Below are 18,144 nucleotides of genomic sequence, written 5' to 3'. Positions count from 1 at the left end.
AAAAGGACCTTAATTTCCCCCGAGCGGGGATATTCGAGATAGGACTTTACATAACAATATCTTTATGAAGAAGGGACAAAGTACTCAGGTACTTGAAGTAATCTGTGTGTGTCGGATTACGCCGGCTTTTAGTATGGACATTGTTGCGTTATGAAGGATCAGACGGGATTAATGATGGCCGTTGTATAGGTATTGTGGACAGTATTGCTGTATAAACGTGATCGTAGATGATGAGTTTATTTGTGTGATTATCCTTCTCAATACTTGTATAAATTTTGTCGATTAAAATCAATCCACTAATATAATAACCAAGATATTTGTTTGATCGGGAAATTAATCTCTGAAAATAGGTACCAATCGGTTTGCAAAGATTGACGACTGTAAGTCAAATTCATGAAGAAGGTTGAGTGATATCTAAAACCACGCTACTGCTTGTAGAAGTGGTGCATTCGCCATAAACGAAAGTGCAAAGTTATAGATACAGCAACTGAGAAAACGTAAACCGTTGACGTAACCAGTCCACACCAGCAGTTTTATTTACGAACAAAAAAGTACCTTTTTTAAAAACGTTAGGTAAATACTTCAAGACAAATTACAGGCAACCCTTTGATAGAAGCCTGGAACTAGTAAGTAAAGAGACTTCACGGTAATGTAGTACTAGAGAGAAGTTCAACATAACTAGGTACCTTTGCGCCACCCGAGCAGCTCGAAGGGACTAATGATTCGTTACTTTACGCAAATAACAAAAGAATTGCTACAACCTTTCAAAGGTCATTGTATGCCCTGGATTATAAAAGTCAATAGAACTGCGGCAACTGACTCAAAGCCACAAACATAGGCTAAATAAAATAATATTTCCTGTTTAACTAAGTTATTGCTAGTCTACTCTCTCTACTAAGTGTTTTTGTTTAGAATATTTCTCAATAGTAACTCGGAGTTTGGTATCGTGCCCGGAAAATGGTTATAGGCTCGCTAACTTGGGACTAACATTGTTAGTGGTGAAACGTGGGTGTTTGTCATACACCTCTGCTTACACCTTAGGATATAACAGGCGTGATACTGTGCTTGTATATAGGTATTATTACTTGACTATTATGAAAAGCGTTACTGCAAACTTAAAAGTAGTTGGCAAACTTTTCAAAATCAATTTCATCGAACATCAGGGGTTAGAAACTAAATCTATATCAGATAATATGCCCGTGGAGTGCGGACAAGTGCTTAAAACTTGTCCCGGCCTCTCGGCCTAGTCGGGACTAGGCAAATGGGTAGCACTCGAACACCGTACCACTCGACCCTAGTCAAATACGTTTAGCGAAACTTCCCATATTGAATTACTTGTCATTGATTTCAGAAATTGAAGTTCATGAAAATCGTTTAGTTAGAAAACTGTCGTGTTCATTGTTGAACACAACTATACATCACTAACTGTCTTTACCCCTACGCATTATTATAGCTAAATAAATTTACTTTAGCCTTCTTTTCACGCAGCAGAATTTGTTTTAAATCTCATCGTAGGTATTCATACTACCCGTATTAGGAAATCCCTAAAACACAAAATGTTGTAGTAGAATTTTAAATTTAGGTACAACACTGAACAACAGAGCTAGTACTGGCATCACGATCCAGTTTTACCACCAAACTAATTTATATAAAAACATCCAATTCAAAGTGTGCTTCTACATTTATAAAGTCCCCTGTTGTCTAAACCAGTGACCTTTACGTATAAAATAGCAACAAATGTAAAACAAGAACAAACAACGGTATTCAGTGTGTTCTATAAATAGTCGTACGCATTAAACAGCCGAGTGAGTTGCACGTGGCGAGGCAGCCTTATGCCGAAGCCTGCCAAGTGATCAAGCAGTAGTGTTAAATACTGCTGACGAATGTATCGGTAATATCGACCTGAAGACTGACCCCGTTTGTTGTTTTACAGGCGAAAAATTGTGGGTGAAAATCTGGGAGGTTTCCAAGCATTACAATTTCTTTTACTGCTGCCCAATGATAACTTTAATAGTTTGAAATTATTCTCGATGGAAGACGAGGTAGGTTTTCATAAGAATTTGTGGAACAACACAAAGGGAGGATCCTCCGAACAGGCGAACTTAACTACTGTGCATGGTTTCTAGTCAGCAGGATGTAGGAAAATTTTCAAATAACTTACTTCAAGCAAACAAACAAACACAGCAAGAATAAAAGTATGTAAAGAAGAGACAAATCAAAGAAAGCTGTTATTTATTACATAACTTACGTATTATAAACCTATCAGCAGTCCTAAATATCAACACAGAAATATAAAACAAAAAGAACTGTACAACACCAGCTTCCCCGTGCCTGATGAATATGTAAACGACGAAAAAACATACACAAAACAAAACAATCCCACCAAACTTTTTGTTCTCATACATGAAAAATTGCTCTTATAGCGGTCACAGACATACAATATACAAAAAATGTATATTTATGCTAGTGTAGGTAGCTATAGAATATTTACAGGCGGATGGAATATTTACCCTCGGGGATACTTCTCTTTTTGGGTTTTACTTCTTTGGCCGACTGATTTCGATTGATAATAATATTCCAAATACTAGGTAGGTATATAATGTCTTACTTCTGAAGGAATTCTGTTGTTAAAAGAATAGGAACAATCGAATATCAATATTAGAACGCGTATTTCTCCATAGGCAAACGTGTCAATATTTTTGGAAACGAGTGTAAAGCACACTGGGCATAGACCTACTTCCAGTTTCAAACAAATGGGCTTGCGACTCACTTGAAGACAATTCAAGAACTTTCGGGACTAAGTCATAACTATCTTAAAGTGCATTTTTATCTTATAAGGTAGATTTTTCAAGTAATTTAGTGACAAACAACAAAAGTGCGTATAACTTTTTATTAAGTAGTCAAACTTGGCAAAGATTTCTGGGTCACTTTAGAGACGTCCATCCAACTTTCTGGAGCGTTTTGGTGAAGATTGATCGTGTGATGGATGGCCAGTGACGGGCTTAAGCCGCCAGGATTAATGGAACCCAGCAATAATAGGTCGTAAGCAATCCCTTCGAGATTCCGTGAATTGCGACTTTTTAAGCTTTTGCGAGTGATATTGAATTTCTTTTCCTTTTATTTTCAATGAGGAACATTTTTCGTTTTCTTGTTGAGTAAGTATCATTTAGTCAAAAGTAGCGATAAAAGGAATTAATGGTACTATATTTAAACACATTATAAATTACTTAGAGTAAGTTCTATCTAGTAATGATGTTATGCTCAAAAACAAAATTGAAAGTTTGATTCGAAGATTGAAGATGGCCAGGAGACAGCGTATAACAACTTTCAGTAAACTTCATCGCAAGTGATTGTACAATGTGTGCCTCTTTCACTTCCTAGAAAAGCGGTTATGATATAGAAAATTGAGGACATTATTGATAAACAAAGTTCATTCATTTTCAAAAACTCATTATTCACAATCCATCAGAACACAATCAATTTAAAAGTCCAATCAAGCCATTAATTCAGACAAAAAAGAAAAATCTTCATATTTCCCTTCAAAACTTTCGCTAACGATGTCCTAAAGAGGTGTTTGAACTTCATAGCAGTTCATTTTTCATGGAATACGTAATACAGCCTTGAGGGGAAAAGGTTTGATGTTCTTGTATTTTTTGCTAACCTTTCGGATGCGTAATTAGAGTTTTGCGCAATTCAATGCTTGTGAACAGATTGAAAAGGAAAGCCGGGCGAGGGTTACGGCCTTACAGCCCTTTTTAGGGTTATCTTTGTAACGTACCAAACACCTAATTAGGACCGAAGTTTGTGTACTTACTTTTTCCTTTTATATTTTCTAATTTAGAGACAAGAGACGGCTCCTTTTTATATTAATTTTGAGCTAACATTGGATTTTAAGGTTTAATTTTATTTTGGAGAAACGTTTAAGTACCCTAGGCACCTAATAGAGTAAATATGTTTTTTTGTAATCACGTAAGATCTATGTGTGATAAAACAATTACGAAATAATCGTAATTACAGCTTTCCGTTTTTCATAAGCTCAATCAATATTTTTGATGGACTTACTTTACGAAAGGCTTTTCTCACTCACTTCGCTGAAAGCTTCGTAGAACTTTTATAATATACATTCCATTTTCAGGGCATAATATAGTGCAATGCAAGTCCATTAATTATAAAGTGTTTAATAAATGAAATGTTTTGTATACCTAAGTACTCAGTAATTGCGGCTTAATCCTTATTAAATAAAATTACTTATGAAACACACGATACAACTGAAGGCCTGACTCCTCCCTCGTTTGGGAGGAGACCCTTGCCCAGCAGTGGGGCAGTAATGGGGTAAGAAAAAAAACGTAACGATATTAACACTATCCTATTGACCTATTTCTCCTAAAGTATATAATATATCTCAGTGTAACACACGTCACAGACAAACAACAAACACTTTATGATGATTGCTCGGAGCCGAATTGATACCTAACTGCTTGAGTTGTCACATACACTCCACGTACTGCAAATATATCCAGTTACTGTGTAGGTGGTTATGCAATGTTTTGCTGTTTTTTATATTAAATATTATGTGCTGAATGTTTTATGGCAGATTTATTAGGCTTTGTCAATAGGAAATTTATACCTGCAGCGCTATTTTTGTATGGATAGTGAATGGTTCAGAGTCTAGTTGGGAGTAAAATTTGAATAAATATGAATGTGAAACAACATTTCGTGTAGTTAGATATTCTCCTAGAAAATCATACCTATAAGGACAGTATTTTATGACCTGAACCCATCCCACTAACAGTATCGGAATTTACACATTATTAGCATATAATTCACTGCAACTGTGTCGTGTAAATTTGTTCTCTCTCAATACGGTTCATTTCAAAGACACTTCGAAGCTTTGTTCAGGTTTTTGGCTCATATTTCGAAAATCTAAGCAGAATATATGCTGCTTATACCTAACCATACAATTATACCTAGTATGCAGTAGTTAATCATTAATTGTGTACCTACTTGTATCATTTCATGTTACAAAGCTAACAAAGTGAAACACAACACCGTCAGATCACAAAAACGTCAATAACATCCGCACTCAACGAACAACGATAAAACCGCGATTGAATAACGAATAACATAACGAAACGTTACCACATCGTTATCATTGAAATGATATACAGACTGAATTACACACATAACTGACATATGGTACTTCATAAATCCAGTATTAGCATTAATGGCATGGTTTTTTTTGCATTGAGTTTGGAATTCTGGTTAATATTTTGTGGTTATTGGTATCAAATAGCTAATTTCAGGGCTGAAGTTTGTGTATCTACACACTTTTTCGTCTTATATTGCATGTTTCACATTTGCATAGGAGACGGCTCGAATTTTTATTAATTTTCCGCTAAAATTGGATTAGTGAATATAATCAAAGGTTAAGTTTTATTTTTCGAACACATTAAAATTTCACAAATATACAAATAACAAACGAATTGAGTATAAATAATGAAACGTTACCACATCGTTATCATTGAAACGATATACAGACTGAATTACACACATAACCAATATATGGCACATAATTCCAATATTAGCATTAATGGTGAATGGAATGGACTTTTTTATATTGAGTTTTGAATTCCGGTTAATATTTTGAGGTTATTGGTAATTTAAAATGGGATAGTGGTTTGAAATTCACGGAACAGACTCATATTGAGTTCGCTATATAATTTATTTGGAATATAATGTTTTACCTGGTTTTACCACATATAGGAAGGCCGCACACTAGCTTCTGTTAGCATCCGCGATCGGTGTGAACGTAAGTTCGATGAGTGCTTATAAATCTCAATCAATTAAGTAGATTTATTGTATTCTGTTGTAAATATGTATTAATCCTATAAATTCCATACATTTGTATACCAAGCTATAGTTCAAACTTTTGAAGTCTCGTCATAATTTATGTGCAATGCAAATTAATTTTACATAAACATGTACGTTTAAATATTTTACCCCGACATTAATATAAAAAGTTATTTATAAATGCTACCACCAAGTCTCTCCCGATGTATAAATTAATAAAGAACTAAGTATATCCAAAGCATAACAATGGTTAAATACAATCAATTTACAATTCACCTTGTCACTTGAACCCAAAATTTCGATTAACCAAAAGTCATTTCCATCTAGATTACTAGTTTCCAATAATAGCCCCACACCATTGGTTACTTGACCTAAAGGTCTACATTATAACGATCAAAACGTCTCACCCAACTGTTTCAGTGATTGAAAGGTCATTAATACCCCTTAAAGGTCTACTACTCTACACCCACGGCTGTGGTACACAGAGTCGTAAATGAGAGTTTATTTTTAGACCCTAAAACAAATTTATAATGTGTAGGCCGCTTTTGCTGTGTTGTGGTCCGAATTGTTTTGTTTGTTCGTATTTTTAAACTGAACTTTTTATTAAACGATGAGTAACACGTTACTAAAAATACTCTTTTTGATGTATTATTACTATGAAAACTGTGTGTGTGGCAAATATCACAAACTTGAGGCATGAAATATTAAAATTACTCATGGAAACATCCTTATAATGTCATTATTTTTCTAAGACACCTCAAGCACTAAGAATTGCTCTAGTGTCGCCGTGACTTTTACAAATATAAAAACAACGGACACAAAGTATAACCAGACCCGAAACAACTATTTGTGGGTCGCACAAATATTTGTCCCATGTGGGAATCGAAACCACGACCTCTCGACGCACTGATCACTGGCCCTCTTTATCATTTCGCCACGGACGCCGTCCTCGGTCATATTAAGGCAGTACTTATGACAATTCGTAAAGGTTTCGATGCCAATATTCAGATATTTACTAAACAATTTAAAAAAGCTTCCAGAAAGGTACATCAGTTATAATTTCACTACGTATTCCTGTTATTTAAGCTCGCTAATTAAAAACTACATACATCCAAATATAAAAACAAACAAAAACAACCTAAAAATAAAATCATCATTCGACGAATTGAATTCGTTAAAACAGTAGCACGAATATTCCCCAATAAATTGATGACCGATCAAGCAAAAACCTATTAAATTTTCAACATGTATAATTTATTCCCGATTTTGATAAGTAGGTTAAGCGGAATAGGTTGTTTTGTGAATACCTAATAAGAATTTTAATGAGGCCAAATATGGGTTCCTCGTTTAATAATTCAATGTGATTTTCGTTGGCGAAAATAAAATAGAAAGAGCGGTGTTGAGATTTAATTAATTGGTCTATTTTTGTCAAGTTAAGTATGGAAAATTTTGTTCAATATTAAGATATCGTGTAGATTTATAGAGCCATCATATTCTTACAAGGTTTTTTACAGTAAGCGGTCAAACTAGAGCCAGAGATATTCAAACCAATCGAAAGCCTCTTATGTAACGACTGTTATTTTATTTTGAATTCATATGACTGGACCCAACCTATCAAATATCCTAAGATAATAATTCGTGAAGACACTTTAATTACCTAGCACCAATCTTTAAACTGTCCGTATCAAAGATTGCTTAACCTCCCTAAAAAGTCGAATCTAAAAGACCATCATAAACTTCACTGACTCGAACACAAACCTTGAAAACTGCATTCCACTTGCGCGAACTTTGCCATTCAATTAGCACAATCAGGTGAAAAGCAATTAACGATAGTGTCAGTGTATTCAATGTTCTGTATACAAATCAGTTGCAGGGACAAAGCGCATCCGTGCCGTCCGTCCTTGGAGCGACCTTACTCCGACAATTGCATCTGTCACGATTCGAGGTCACAACTATCGTTTATATCACTGCGTTTGAGCTATTGTGAATCCGCTTCAGTTGTTGCAGATGTACAATTGTTTATTGTGATTTTATTTATTATCTACTGTTGAGTTTTCTGTAGTTTTCCACGTAAGGTAAGGTTTTTCTAAAGTAAGGTGGGTTAAAGCTTGGTCCAGCATGCTGGTCGAGTTCTCTTACTTTCCAAACTTTTCAATATAATTTAGCATGTAATTCAATACTCTGGTGTTTGCCTTCCCCTATGGTTAATAGGTGCGATTTTATCATCGTAATTATTATTCCCGACTACATTTTTACACCATTACATCAGTAAGGTAATTAATATCCCCGACTTTAAAAACTTACCAATCGCCGATTTCTAATCCTCAATATGTTATTGTTTATTAGTTAATCCAAAAATGGTATTATAATACCTAATTATATAGGACGTGACTGCTTCCGAGGTTTTTCCTCAAATTGCAGTAAATAAGCACGCGATGAGTCACAAAACTGCGCCAGTTCTGTGTGACATAAAATCCGCTTGGCTACGTAAAATGCTAAACAAGGAGCAATTCGCTTATGGATACGTTAATTTAAGTCGTAATTATTGTTTCGTTTATAAATATTCATTGGAATTATTTCCACTAAAGAAAACCTTTTTGTCATAATGCAGCTAAAATATAAAAAATCTACTTTAATTATATCGTTCTTGCTATGTTTTTTTTTCAATGAGCACCCGTCATTCAAAATCGCTCTAAAGACAACAATCTCTTAAAGCTATGTTTTGCTGGATCACTAAATCTTCCGCTATCTTCCAAATAGGAGCTAAATGGGTTCCTGAATTCTTCAGTAAGTATCTCGCTCTCAAAACTATGTTTTACTTTACACATACCTGCAGGGGTCAGTGGCCTCGGTCGTGGAGTGACAGGTGGAGGTTGCGGCGCGTTGTGGTTGTCATCTCTCGGAGGACTGGCCACGGCCCCCTCCGAGTTATTGTTCACTGGAGGCCCTGGACCCTCGCCGGCACCTGCCTCCAGTTGAAGCTGGGGAAGAAGAAACCTATTAAGAAACTGTAGACAATGATGAAGGTGAGACAAAATTTAAATAGATGTCGTATGCTATTATGACTTCTTCTTCTTATCGTATGGTTAGTGGTCAATATAGTGTCAAAGTTGTTCAAGCCGATCGGAGGCCTTTGACGTGGTTTAAAAAAAAACTGAAAAAATGTAAGTGTACGACCATTGTCAATGCTACCATGGCTAACACAAGTCAGGTAAACCAAGGATGAATTATTATGTGTATGTTATTCACTACTTATAAATAAATCAATCTATGAGAGAGTTTAAAGGTTAACTGGCTAAAGCTGCTGCTAAAGAGCAAATCCCACATATTTGCTATTTCCAGCACATTCATGGCACTTCGTGAAGTTTGAAGACACGTGTATAATAAATCATTTATTACAGAAAGCGTAAAGTGAATATGTGTGGGTGAGTCATCTCTGTAGTGCGATGAATAAGTTTTGATTCTTGACAAAACTACTTCTTTCTGAACTAGTTACGGTCGCTTAGCATTTTTAAAGTCTTTCTTATCTTCTTATCGAATGGTTAGTGGTCAACCTAGTGTCAAAGTTGTTCAAGCCGCCCGAAGGCCTTTAACGTGGCTTAACGACTGTTATCTTAATTGACAACAACCGGGACAAACTTTTTACCTGCCCTCCGAAGCACGGAGACGCCCAGTTCTAAGGACCACTAGACGGTCACCCATCTATCGAATGACCACGACAAGGTTTGCTTAACCCACAGTTCGTTTACCGACCGGTGAGTGTAATTGGCTGTGACGTTATTTTTAAAGTGTAAATTGTAGATTGTATATTGATAGCTAGCTTGGTAGTAGACTCAATAGACAGCAAATAGCTAGCTTAACACATGGCTGCGTCTCTGGCATTAAAACTGGCTAAATATCTAGCCTAACACTGGGCTTATACTACTCTTCAGTACTCTCTAGTAAATCGAGTACGTTTCAGTTTAAGGGCAAAAGAAACTCTCACTCTACATTTTTACTGTTTTACGAGTCCATATTACACTGTCTTTTTCCCACTTAAACTACTACTAAAACATTCTTTTACATAAATATTCCACGTGACTAAAGTCCCACAATACGGCACGATCAAAAACACATAAGGAAAATCTTAGCACAAGTTACATTGAATTAGAAGCAATAAAGTAATCCATCAAAGTCACGATACAGGCTCGTCGCGTCACAAGTTACCGAACTTCAGATTTATGTCATATTTCGGTTACAGCGACAAGATAATGCGATCAAGCTTTTTGTAATCTGTTATTTTTGGTAACATAATAATATATCGTGAGTCATGAGATGATAAGCAAAGATTTTTCTAAAGAATCTGGTGGATGAGTATAAAATAGAAATCTGCTTTTATCATTCTTCAATAAAAGCCTAAGGTATAAAACTTATTTTTTCAGAAAACTAAGATTTATCTGTCTAAGTGTAAGGCTGGTAAATAGTAAAATGCTGCTCAGATAGTTTTTACTAGGACTTTTGGAATATAGGAGTCATGGAATAGTTGAGTAAAGAAGTAACTTATAAGCACATTTTCCTGTTAGTATATTAGGTCGGGGAAGCTCATACATATTATAATGCGAAAAGACTTTTTCCCCGACCTAATAATTAAGTCTAGACCTAATAGCGAAGTCGCTGACTCGCCGAAACATATTTTTTTTAGTTCAAGTCAGCCTACAAGTTTCTGACACACTTTACTTGAAAGAAAGAGCCGCCGACATCAAGTCGTCGACCTTCGTTGGGGGGTCGGCGTCGTTGATAAGAAGGCTTCTTAACACCCACCAAAAGGAGATATACTCGTATTCTATGAACACGATGATAATCCATTTATTCTAAATCTGTCAACTCTACTTCATTATTTTAATATAAATAAGCTCTTAAATAACAAGACGATGACGCAGCACATTTCGACGTCATTACACCAAAGAAGCCTTAAAATAGACAGCGATACTGTTTCAAAAGCCTTTTATAAACTGTTTCATTGATCAAAAACACTACGTCACTACTGTAGAAACAATCCAATAAATGTCTCTACCCACTTACAATAATATTTAATAGGAGTACTATGAAAACTGTATAAATTCCTGAAAATCGTACAGGATTGAAATCGCACGATTCCTATTAAAATGTTACTTTTAATTCTTATTAGTATTACCAATTATTATCATTTATACGAGAAACTACTCTTCAACATATCATTTCTGCAAAGTATTAATACTTGAAAGAAATATTTTCTCTGCAACCGTAATAAAAAAATATTTCCTTGCATTTCGTATTTAATAACCCTTGACGAACAAGATGCCGCCTACAAAAAAAGTCTCAAAAAAGCCCTTACAAAATTCCTTATTTCCCTTCCAGGAGTACAACATATTTAATAAAACCTCGTAATTTGCATGGAGTCTAATACCAAGCTGAACATTTGTACGAGTGATGAGAAATTACACCGGCCGTTCGTTCCCATGCGACAACAGCCGCGACACGCGATGTCTTTGCGCTAATAAAATATTGCGAGCCTGCTTTAATTTATTCTACTGTAATTGCAGTTGTTTTTTAAACGGTTCGTGTTATAAGTTTGCTGTACTTTTATGAATATTTTTTTTATTCCGTGTGGTACCTTAAATGTGATTGTCAAATCATTTTTTTCATTTTTCATTTTTAAAAAAGACAACTCCCGCACTAAGTATTGCTCTTGTGTCGCGGGGACTTTTACAAACATACAAACAACGGACACAAAGCACAACCAGGCCCGAAACAATTATTTTTGGATCGCACAAATAATTGCTCCGTGTGGGAATCGAACCCACGACCTCCCGATGCAGTGGTATCGGCGTGGTGACCTAAACCACTGCGCCACGGAGGCAGTCTGCTAAGAAAAATAAGACATATTTATTTCTATCGTAAATCTAATAATATATTATACTTACTTAGGAAACGGTTTGCTATTCGATTCGAATATAAGCTAAATATACTTAAATAAAATCGTCAATTTAGCGATCACATCAAGACTTCCTCGATACGGACTAAGCAACGAAACATAAATTATTCTTGTGTAAAAAGTTTCTTGAAAAATCCTCAAACTGAATCCTTAACACCTTAAACCTCAGAAACACCCGTAATAGTAACTTAATAGAACAACTAAGCAAAATGCAACATTAACAAGTATAAACACTTAATTTTCAAGCCAAAAACCCACACTACATTCTATTTTAAACTGTAAACTTGCCCCTAAGCACTAATGTGTGCACTACATAATTGCATTAGCGAAACACTTTAGTGTCTGTCACGTTCACTCAACACTCGTACCTGCTAACATAGTTGTACCTGCACTTTCTTTAAGTTTTACCTTTAAAGCTTGACCTAATGCTTATGGGCAAGTGCACCCTTAAGTAAGTAAACAAATACAGAGGCCACCACGAATTTCAGTTGACAACTATTTGAAAGCCACTATGCTATACATTGCTTTTTCCTTAGATTATGGTGATTAACATGTTACGTCAAAGCAGCAATGTACTGAATAGTGACATTACTTTGACGTACACTAGTTGTCAACTGAGATACGTGAAAAGAAATAAACTGCCAGCTTGTTACTACGGCAACTGATAAATGCGCCGGAATGTCAAGCAGTAGAGGTTTAAGTAAACATACAACATGAAAGTTTGAAATTGATATGATCATGATATCATGAATTGTTGTAAAAGATGGTCAGTTATTCAAAAAATCCAGCAGAGGAAAGGCCTAGTTAACTGATTAGGTAACGCTCCAAGTGTAGCCATGTTAGCGTGGCAATGCGACGAGATTTAGGTTTCTAGACCTACAAAACTGGAATAGGCGGTTTTATCCAAATCAGTGGATGCTTTTCCGACAAAAAAAGCAACGAATTAGTTTTACTTTTTATTTATATTTTTTTTTATCTATTACTGTGAATAGCATTGAGTTGTTCAACTGAAAAGTAAAATATTATACAATCCATGACTTACGCTACTAAGTTACAACGTAAAAATAAGTCTATCAAAACTTTACCTAAGCTTTACAAGCTTCCCAGTGGAATAAGCTGAAAGTATGTTGCCAGTATTCAACGTCACATCCGTCTCAACACGCTGGGGACAAGTCGGGCTAAATAAATGGTTTACGTTTGTAAAGTAAGTACCTATTCCTGAATTATACTTTTGTACTTTGTTTATGTTAATTTAAAAGAGAGCTGAATAAAATATTAATTTTCTGAAACACTTTTTCAGAAGATAACTCAACTCATAATATAATTTTATGAAGAGCTCGAAAAAGCCTATCTGCTGTGCATAAACGTATTGATACATACACACACTCACACACATACATACACACATACACACAGACCATTTATAGTTAAGTCTTTGTTGTTGTGTAAAATTTTGTTCTCTGTTCTGCTATCATAATAATATTCGCTTGTATTATTTACTATTAGATAGTAAGCAGAATTATTGTACATCTATAACTAGTCCTATCTGGTAATCAATTGCATTGATACCACGATACAGGCAACGCCTAGTGTGGCTATAATTGTTCTCAAAAACATTGTAAACTTGGACAGAAATAAATATTTTTATCTTTTTATCTTACATCGGTGAGATACCTCAGGTGACATATATTATTAATTAAAAAAGGATAATTAAAATAAATAAGTAAATTTCTAATTGAGATTTTCTTTCGACGTTAACCGATATTATGTTCATATCTTTTACTAACTATTAAGTAACCTTAATCGCAATGATCAATATCCTCCTGTCAAATATATCCTCAATATTGGACAGGAGCATTTAAGTATCCCCTGTACACCCATGCACTGATAAGACATAGCTGATCGAAGAGAAAGAATTTAGTGGATGTTTATATAAAATCACAATTAAAACAACGTGCCTTACTTATATAAAAGGGTAAAAAATCATCGAAAAAAGTCAAAAACTAAGTAAATTGACATAGTTGAAGCCGTAGACAAAAGTTAGTTAGCTAAAGTATCATATGAAAGTTTCATCATGTCCAATAATTACTCTATTCTTGATAGATAGCCACCATTACATCGTAATATAACCGTTTGTTTAGGACGTAACTCAGACAGTCAATATTTTTGTTTGGGCAACCTCGCAAGCGCCATCTGATGGAATATATCTGTTATATGATATGTCTAAGACATAATAGATCTTGAGATTGAATAGATTGAAAGATGAGTGCGAAAATAATAAAAATACTAGCCGATAGTAGAAAGATACTGTATCCGACTTTTCCTTAGCGTCTTTTGATAGATAAAGTAAAGATATTATAGCTCTGAATTAAATCCACAACCTGAAAAATCGTTTTAATAGTTACATATTTCCATGAAAATAAAGTGTGATTCAATGTATAACAAACTTTAAAAGAGTCAATAACAAAGTGCAAAATACGACAGACAGTTTTAGAAATAAACCTAGAAAACGGTGAATAAGTAAAGTTATCTTCTGTTCGCCATCTTATCAATAAAGGTTGGTATAAAGACTTAGCGGAACAGCGCTGTCGAAAAGGACTCAAAATCACCCATCATCCTATCAAAAAATCACCTTTTTACAACAAAAATTAAAACCATATTTCACGCGATTAATCGCAAGTCCAACTCCGTCTAAGTCGGAGCAAGTAAACCAATTAATAACATTTAAACTGCAGCGAAACTTTCAAGTCGGTACAGTTGGCAGTGCTTCGCATTCAAACCGGTACAATTTAAACTACAAAGCACGCGACTGAACATTGTATTTTGACGTTTTCTAGCTACCGAATACCGTCAGTCCTTTCAAACTTGACTTGTTTTGCAACTTTTAGACAATTTACCAAAATGTTTCGTAATTTCCAAAATGATTGGACAAGGCTTGTACCGTTTATTGCTTTCTACCTAATCTTATGGGAACAAGGCGAGGTATTACATTCCGTTAAGTTTGACGGCTTCTGTTGTTTAAGAATGGTGTGACAAACAGACTAAAAGTTTGCTAACGACCAAGGTCGGTGTAACCTGCGCCGAAACTGCCTCCGTGACGCAGTGGTTTAGGTCGCCACGCCGATACCACTGCAACGGGAGGTCGTGGGTTCGATTCCCACACGGGACAATTATTTGTGCGATCCACAAATAATTGTTTCGGGTCTGGTTGTGCTTTGTGTCCGTTGTTTGTATGATTGTAAAAGTCCCCGCGACACAAGAGCAATTCTTAGTGCGGGAGTTGTCTTTTAAAAAAAAAAAAAAAAAAAAAAAAACGTCAGGCAAATTAACATAAAAGGCGTTTACGAGTTAATTCCCGCAGTCTAATATACAATGACCATGCAACGCGAAATTTAAAAGTTGAAACTGAAAGTCCGTTATAATTTTTTCGATTTTTGTTGTATTGTTATCAACAGTAGAGTGGTTATATGCCAGGTCTAGCCCCTTATCCAGGTCATGCTCAATGAGCTAGTTCCTTATTATAGATCAACAACAAAACTACAACTACACTTATATACTTCAAGTAAACTATAGCTTGAAGTAAATACTATAGTATCAAGTAAATACAAGTTTATAGCGTTATTTCGAAAACTCGAGTTCACAGACGGTTACGCGTCGAATTTCATTAAACGTTCAATTTTGATATCTGCTTCAACTGTTTCAACATCGTATCTCTCGTTAATTACACTGAAACTGCGATTTTAGGATTATATTTCAAGAGCGAATAGTTCAGATACTTTAGTAAATAACTTTTGCGTATATTTTTTGTGATGAAAATTAATTTAACAGTATTATAAAAAATACTTAGTAAAAAGAACTCTAATATACTAGTAATTAAAATTACATATATTATATTTATTTTTCAAATTAAACTACGCCAAAGAACAACATGCTCTTCGCAATAGTTTTAATTCTTTGAGTTGCAATTTCCTTTCGGTTTACAATCCCTTATATACTTTTACAAAGGTTGTGTAAACAATAAAGGGCCAGTACATTATATATTTTTATGTACCACAAAACCAACTATGTACTTTATTTATAGTTTACGTGCAAGCTATACCGGCCGCAACGTTCATTGCACCATCAAAGCGTCCTAATTGACTCCGGAATGCGGGAATAAAACGCGAATCGGGTACCTTCGGCGACCGTCGTAAATGTTCGTTTATGATCGCCAGCCCTGCTATGTTTCGCGTGTTTTATTTCACCTATGTACGTTTATTTGGATCGTGTTTTGCACGGCCCGAAAAGTGTTATATTTCAGGTAGATATGTACTAAAAGATACCTATCGATTTGTATAATTTTAAATGAGTCACGGCTAGCAGTCAGCTTGTGAACGAATGCAACTAATGCCCAAACATCAAGAAAATAAAGACGATAACACTTACGTAACATTAGTCTACAAAAGTTAGGACTATTAAGAATCCTAACACACTGTCGACAGTCGTTTCACGAACTCTCTCAGCGATTGCCTACTACTCTGGGGTCTTGCCTACTACTCTATATATCTCCATATTATCTATTCAACACTAAACTACATAATCTGAATCCAACATGAAAAAATAAATAGAACACGATAGCTACTAAAACACAAGCAAATGATATAAATATTTTGTAAGTACACACTATTTTCTCCAAAATAATCAATCTATATCAATATCAGGGTCTCACTGAGCTCTAAGAGAAACTAATACTAACTTTACAATTGATATAATAAAGGTCAAGGATTTCTATACATTTTAACTTTCGCTGCATCTGAAGTTCCGAGAATAAAGTGCAATAACAGATTGTGTTGTTGTTTATTACTTGGCGGCCAGTTGGTAGGAACTTTAAACGATGTTTGGATGTATAAAACTAGTTGCTGCAACGAACGGTGGTTAGTTTTATGAATAGCATAGATATCTTTTCTGGATAAACCTGTGGTTTTATTAAGTAGATGTGTATTCTTTTCATCTTATGGAAGTCATTTTCCTTAATAAAAGAAAATAATTGCGTCATAATTTTGTCTACCGTGACAATAAGCTCGATTTATTAAGCTCATAGGAAAACTTGAGAAAAGTTAGACCGACCCTTTCAAGAAAAAACTTAAATGAAATGTCAAGATTTTACAAAATAATGAAGGAGATAAAATTAGGAACAGGTTTATACCATCACGTGAAAAATATACCCGCTAAGAATCGTTTGCTACATAAAGTTACTCAAAAATAAATTGAAGTAAGTACCTATATTTAGAACGAGAATACTCGATCGAGCGAAATTTACTAAAAGACCAATAAAACCGCAAAGATCAGCACATCTATACAATTCGGGAGATTTGCCAACAAAACTAGATTCTCGAGGAGCTAGCGGGAAACGACGAGCATGCCTCTTCACACCTCGTGAAAGGTGACTAGGTACTCAAAATGAATTTGTAGCAGAAATCTAAAATCAAGTTGCATTTTAGGACACTTTAGATCACCGTATGAGGCATATAAAGAATATTTATTTCCTGTTCAGTAAACACAAACAGTCAATAGTAACGAAAGAACTCGTGTAAGAATATTAACAGATAAGTACACAGAAAATACTCGTTTCATTTCACATTAGTGCGAGAACTGCCATAAAAACACACTTCACGCAGTCAGATATCAGCAATAACATCCACAGATTCCCCTCAACCTACACGACCGTAAAAATCGTTTATTTATTTCATCCACTTCTTATTTCACTGAAGGAAGCCGAAATTGTTTCTTACAAAAAACGTAATGGACAATGAAACTGTCTAAGACTTCCCAAATGTATTCCGAAGTACTCCCGGCCATAAAAGGGCGGGCTCTAGGGACAAACGCATCTTGCCACCCCCAGGCCAGGTCAATATGAGGCCGTGACGTAAACGGTGACGTCACGAACCAACTGACACTTCTACCAAGTTTCGGCGGGAACGCCATCTTGAAACTTTCCCGTAGCCAGAAATAAAATGAACATATTTTTTGAAGAAAAATATGAATTTCTTTGGCTTGAAAATGAATGTTTAAATTAGACAAGATTGCGAACAGATAAGGTTTCACTTTGCGAAGAAAATAATAATAAACAAGAAAATCACGTTTCAATTTGCAAATATTTCTTTGTTGAAGAAGTTTCGAGGTGAAAATAAAATATATACGTGTTTGGAAATACGAAAAGACGATTCCTACGCTTGGGGTTGGCAAATACAAGAATTTTCTTGAGTTTGTTTTTTATTTATATAACTCACGTAATATGAATAATTTTATTCCAGAGGTATGCAAGCGATTACATTCTCAACTCTTTTATCGTACTTTAATAT

The 18,144-nt window shown here is 35.1% G+C and overlaps 1 protein-coding gene across 2 annotated transcripts in view; it reads right to left on the bottom strand.

The window, feature by feature from the left end:
* Positions 1-18,144, bottom strand: part of Dyrk2 (Dual-specificity tyrosine phosphorylation-regulated kinase 2) — an 89,031-nt gene that overhangs the window by 52,838 nt on the left and 18,049 nt on the right. For both annotated transcript variants that reach the window (XM_076135768.1, XM_076135767.1), the window contains exon 2: positions 8,681-8,831. In XM_076135768.1, coding sequence (XP_075991883.1) covers positions 8,681-8,831 — 151 coding nt within the window. The remainder of the gene's footprint in view (positions 1-8,680; positions 8,832-18,144) is intronic.

This window comes from Anticarsia gemmatalis, chromosome 3 (assembly GCF_050436995.1).
Source record: "Anticarsia gemmatalis isolate Benzon Research Colony breed Stoneville strain chromosome 3, ilAntGemm2 primary, whole genome shotgun sequence".
Lineage (NCBI taxonomy): Eukaryota > Metazoa > Arthropoda > Insecta > Lepidoptera > Erebidae > Anticarsia > Anticarsia gemmatalis.
Note: the sequence above shows the minus strand (reverse complement) of the source record. Positions and strands in the feature narration are given on the sequence as shown.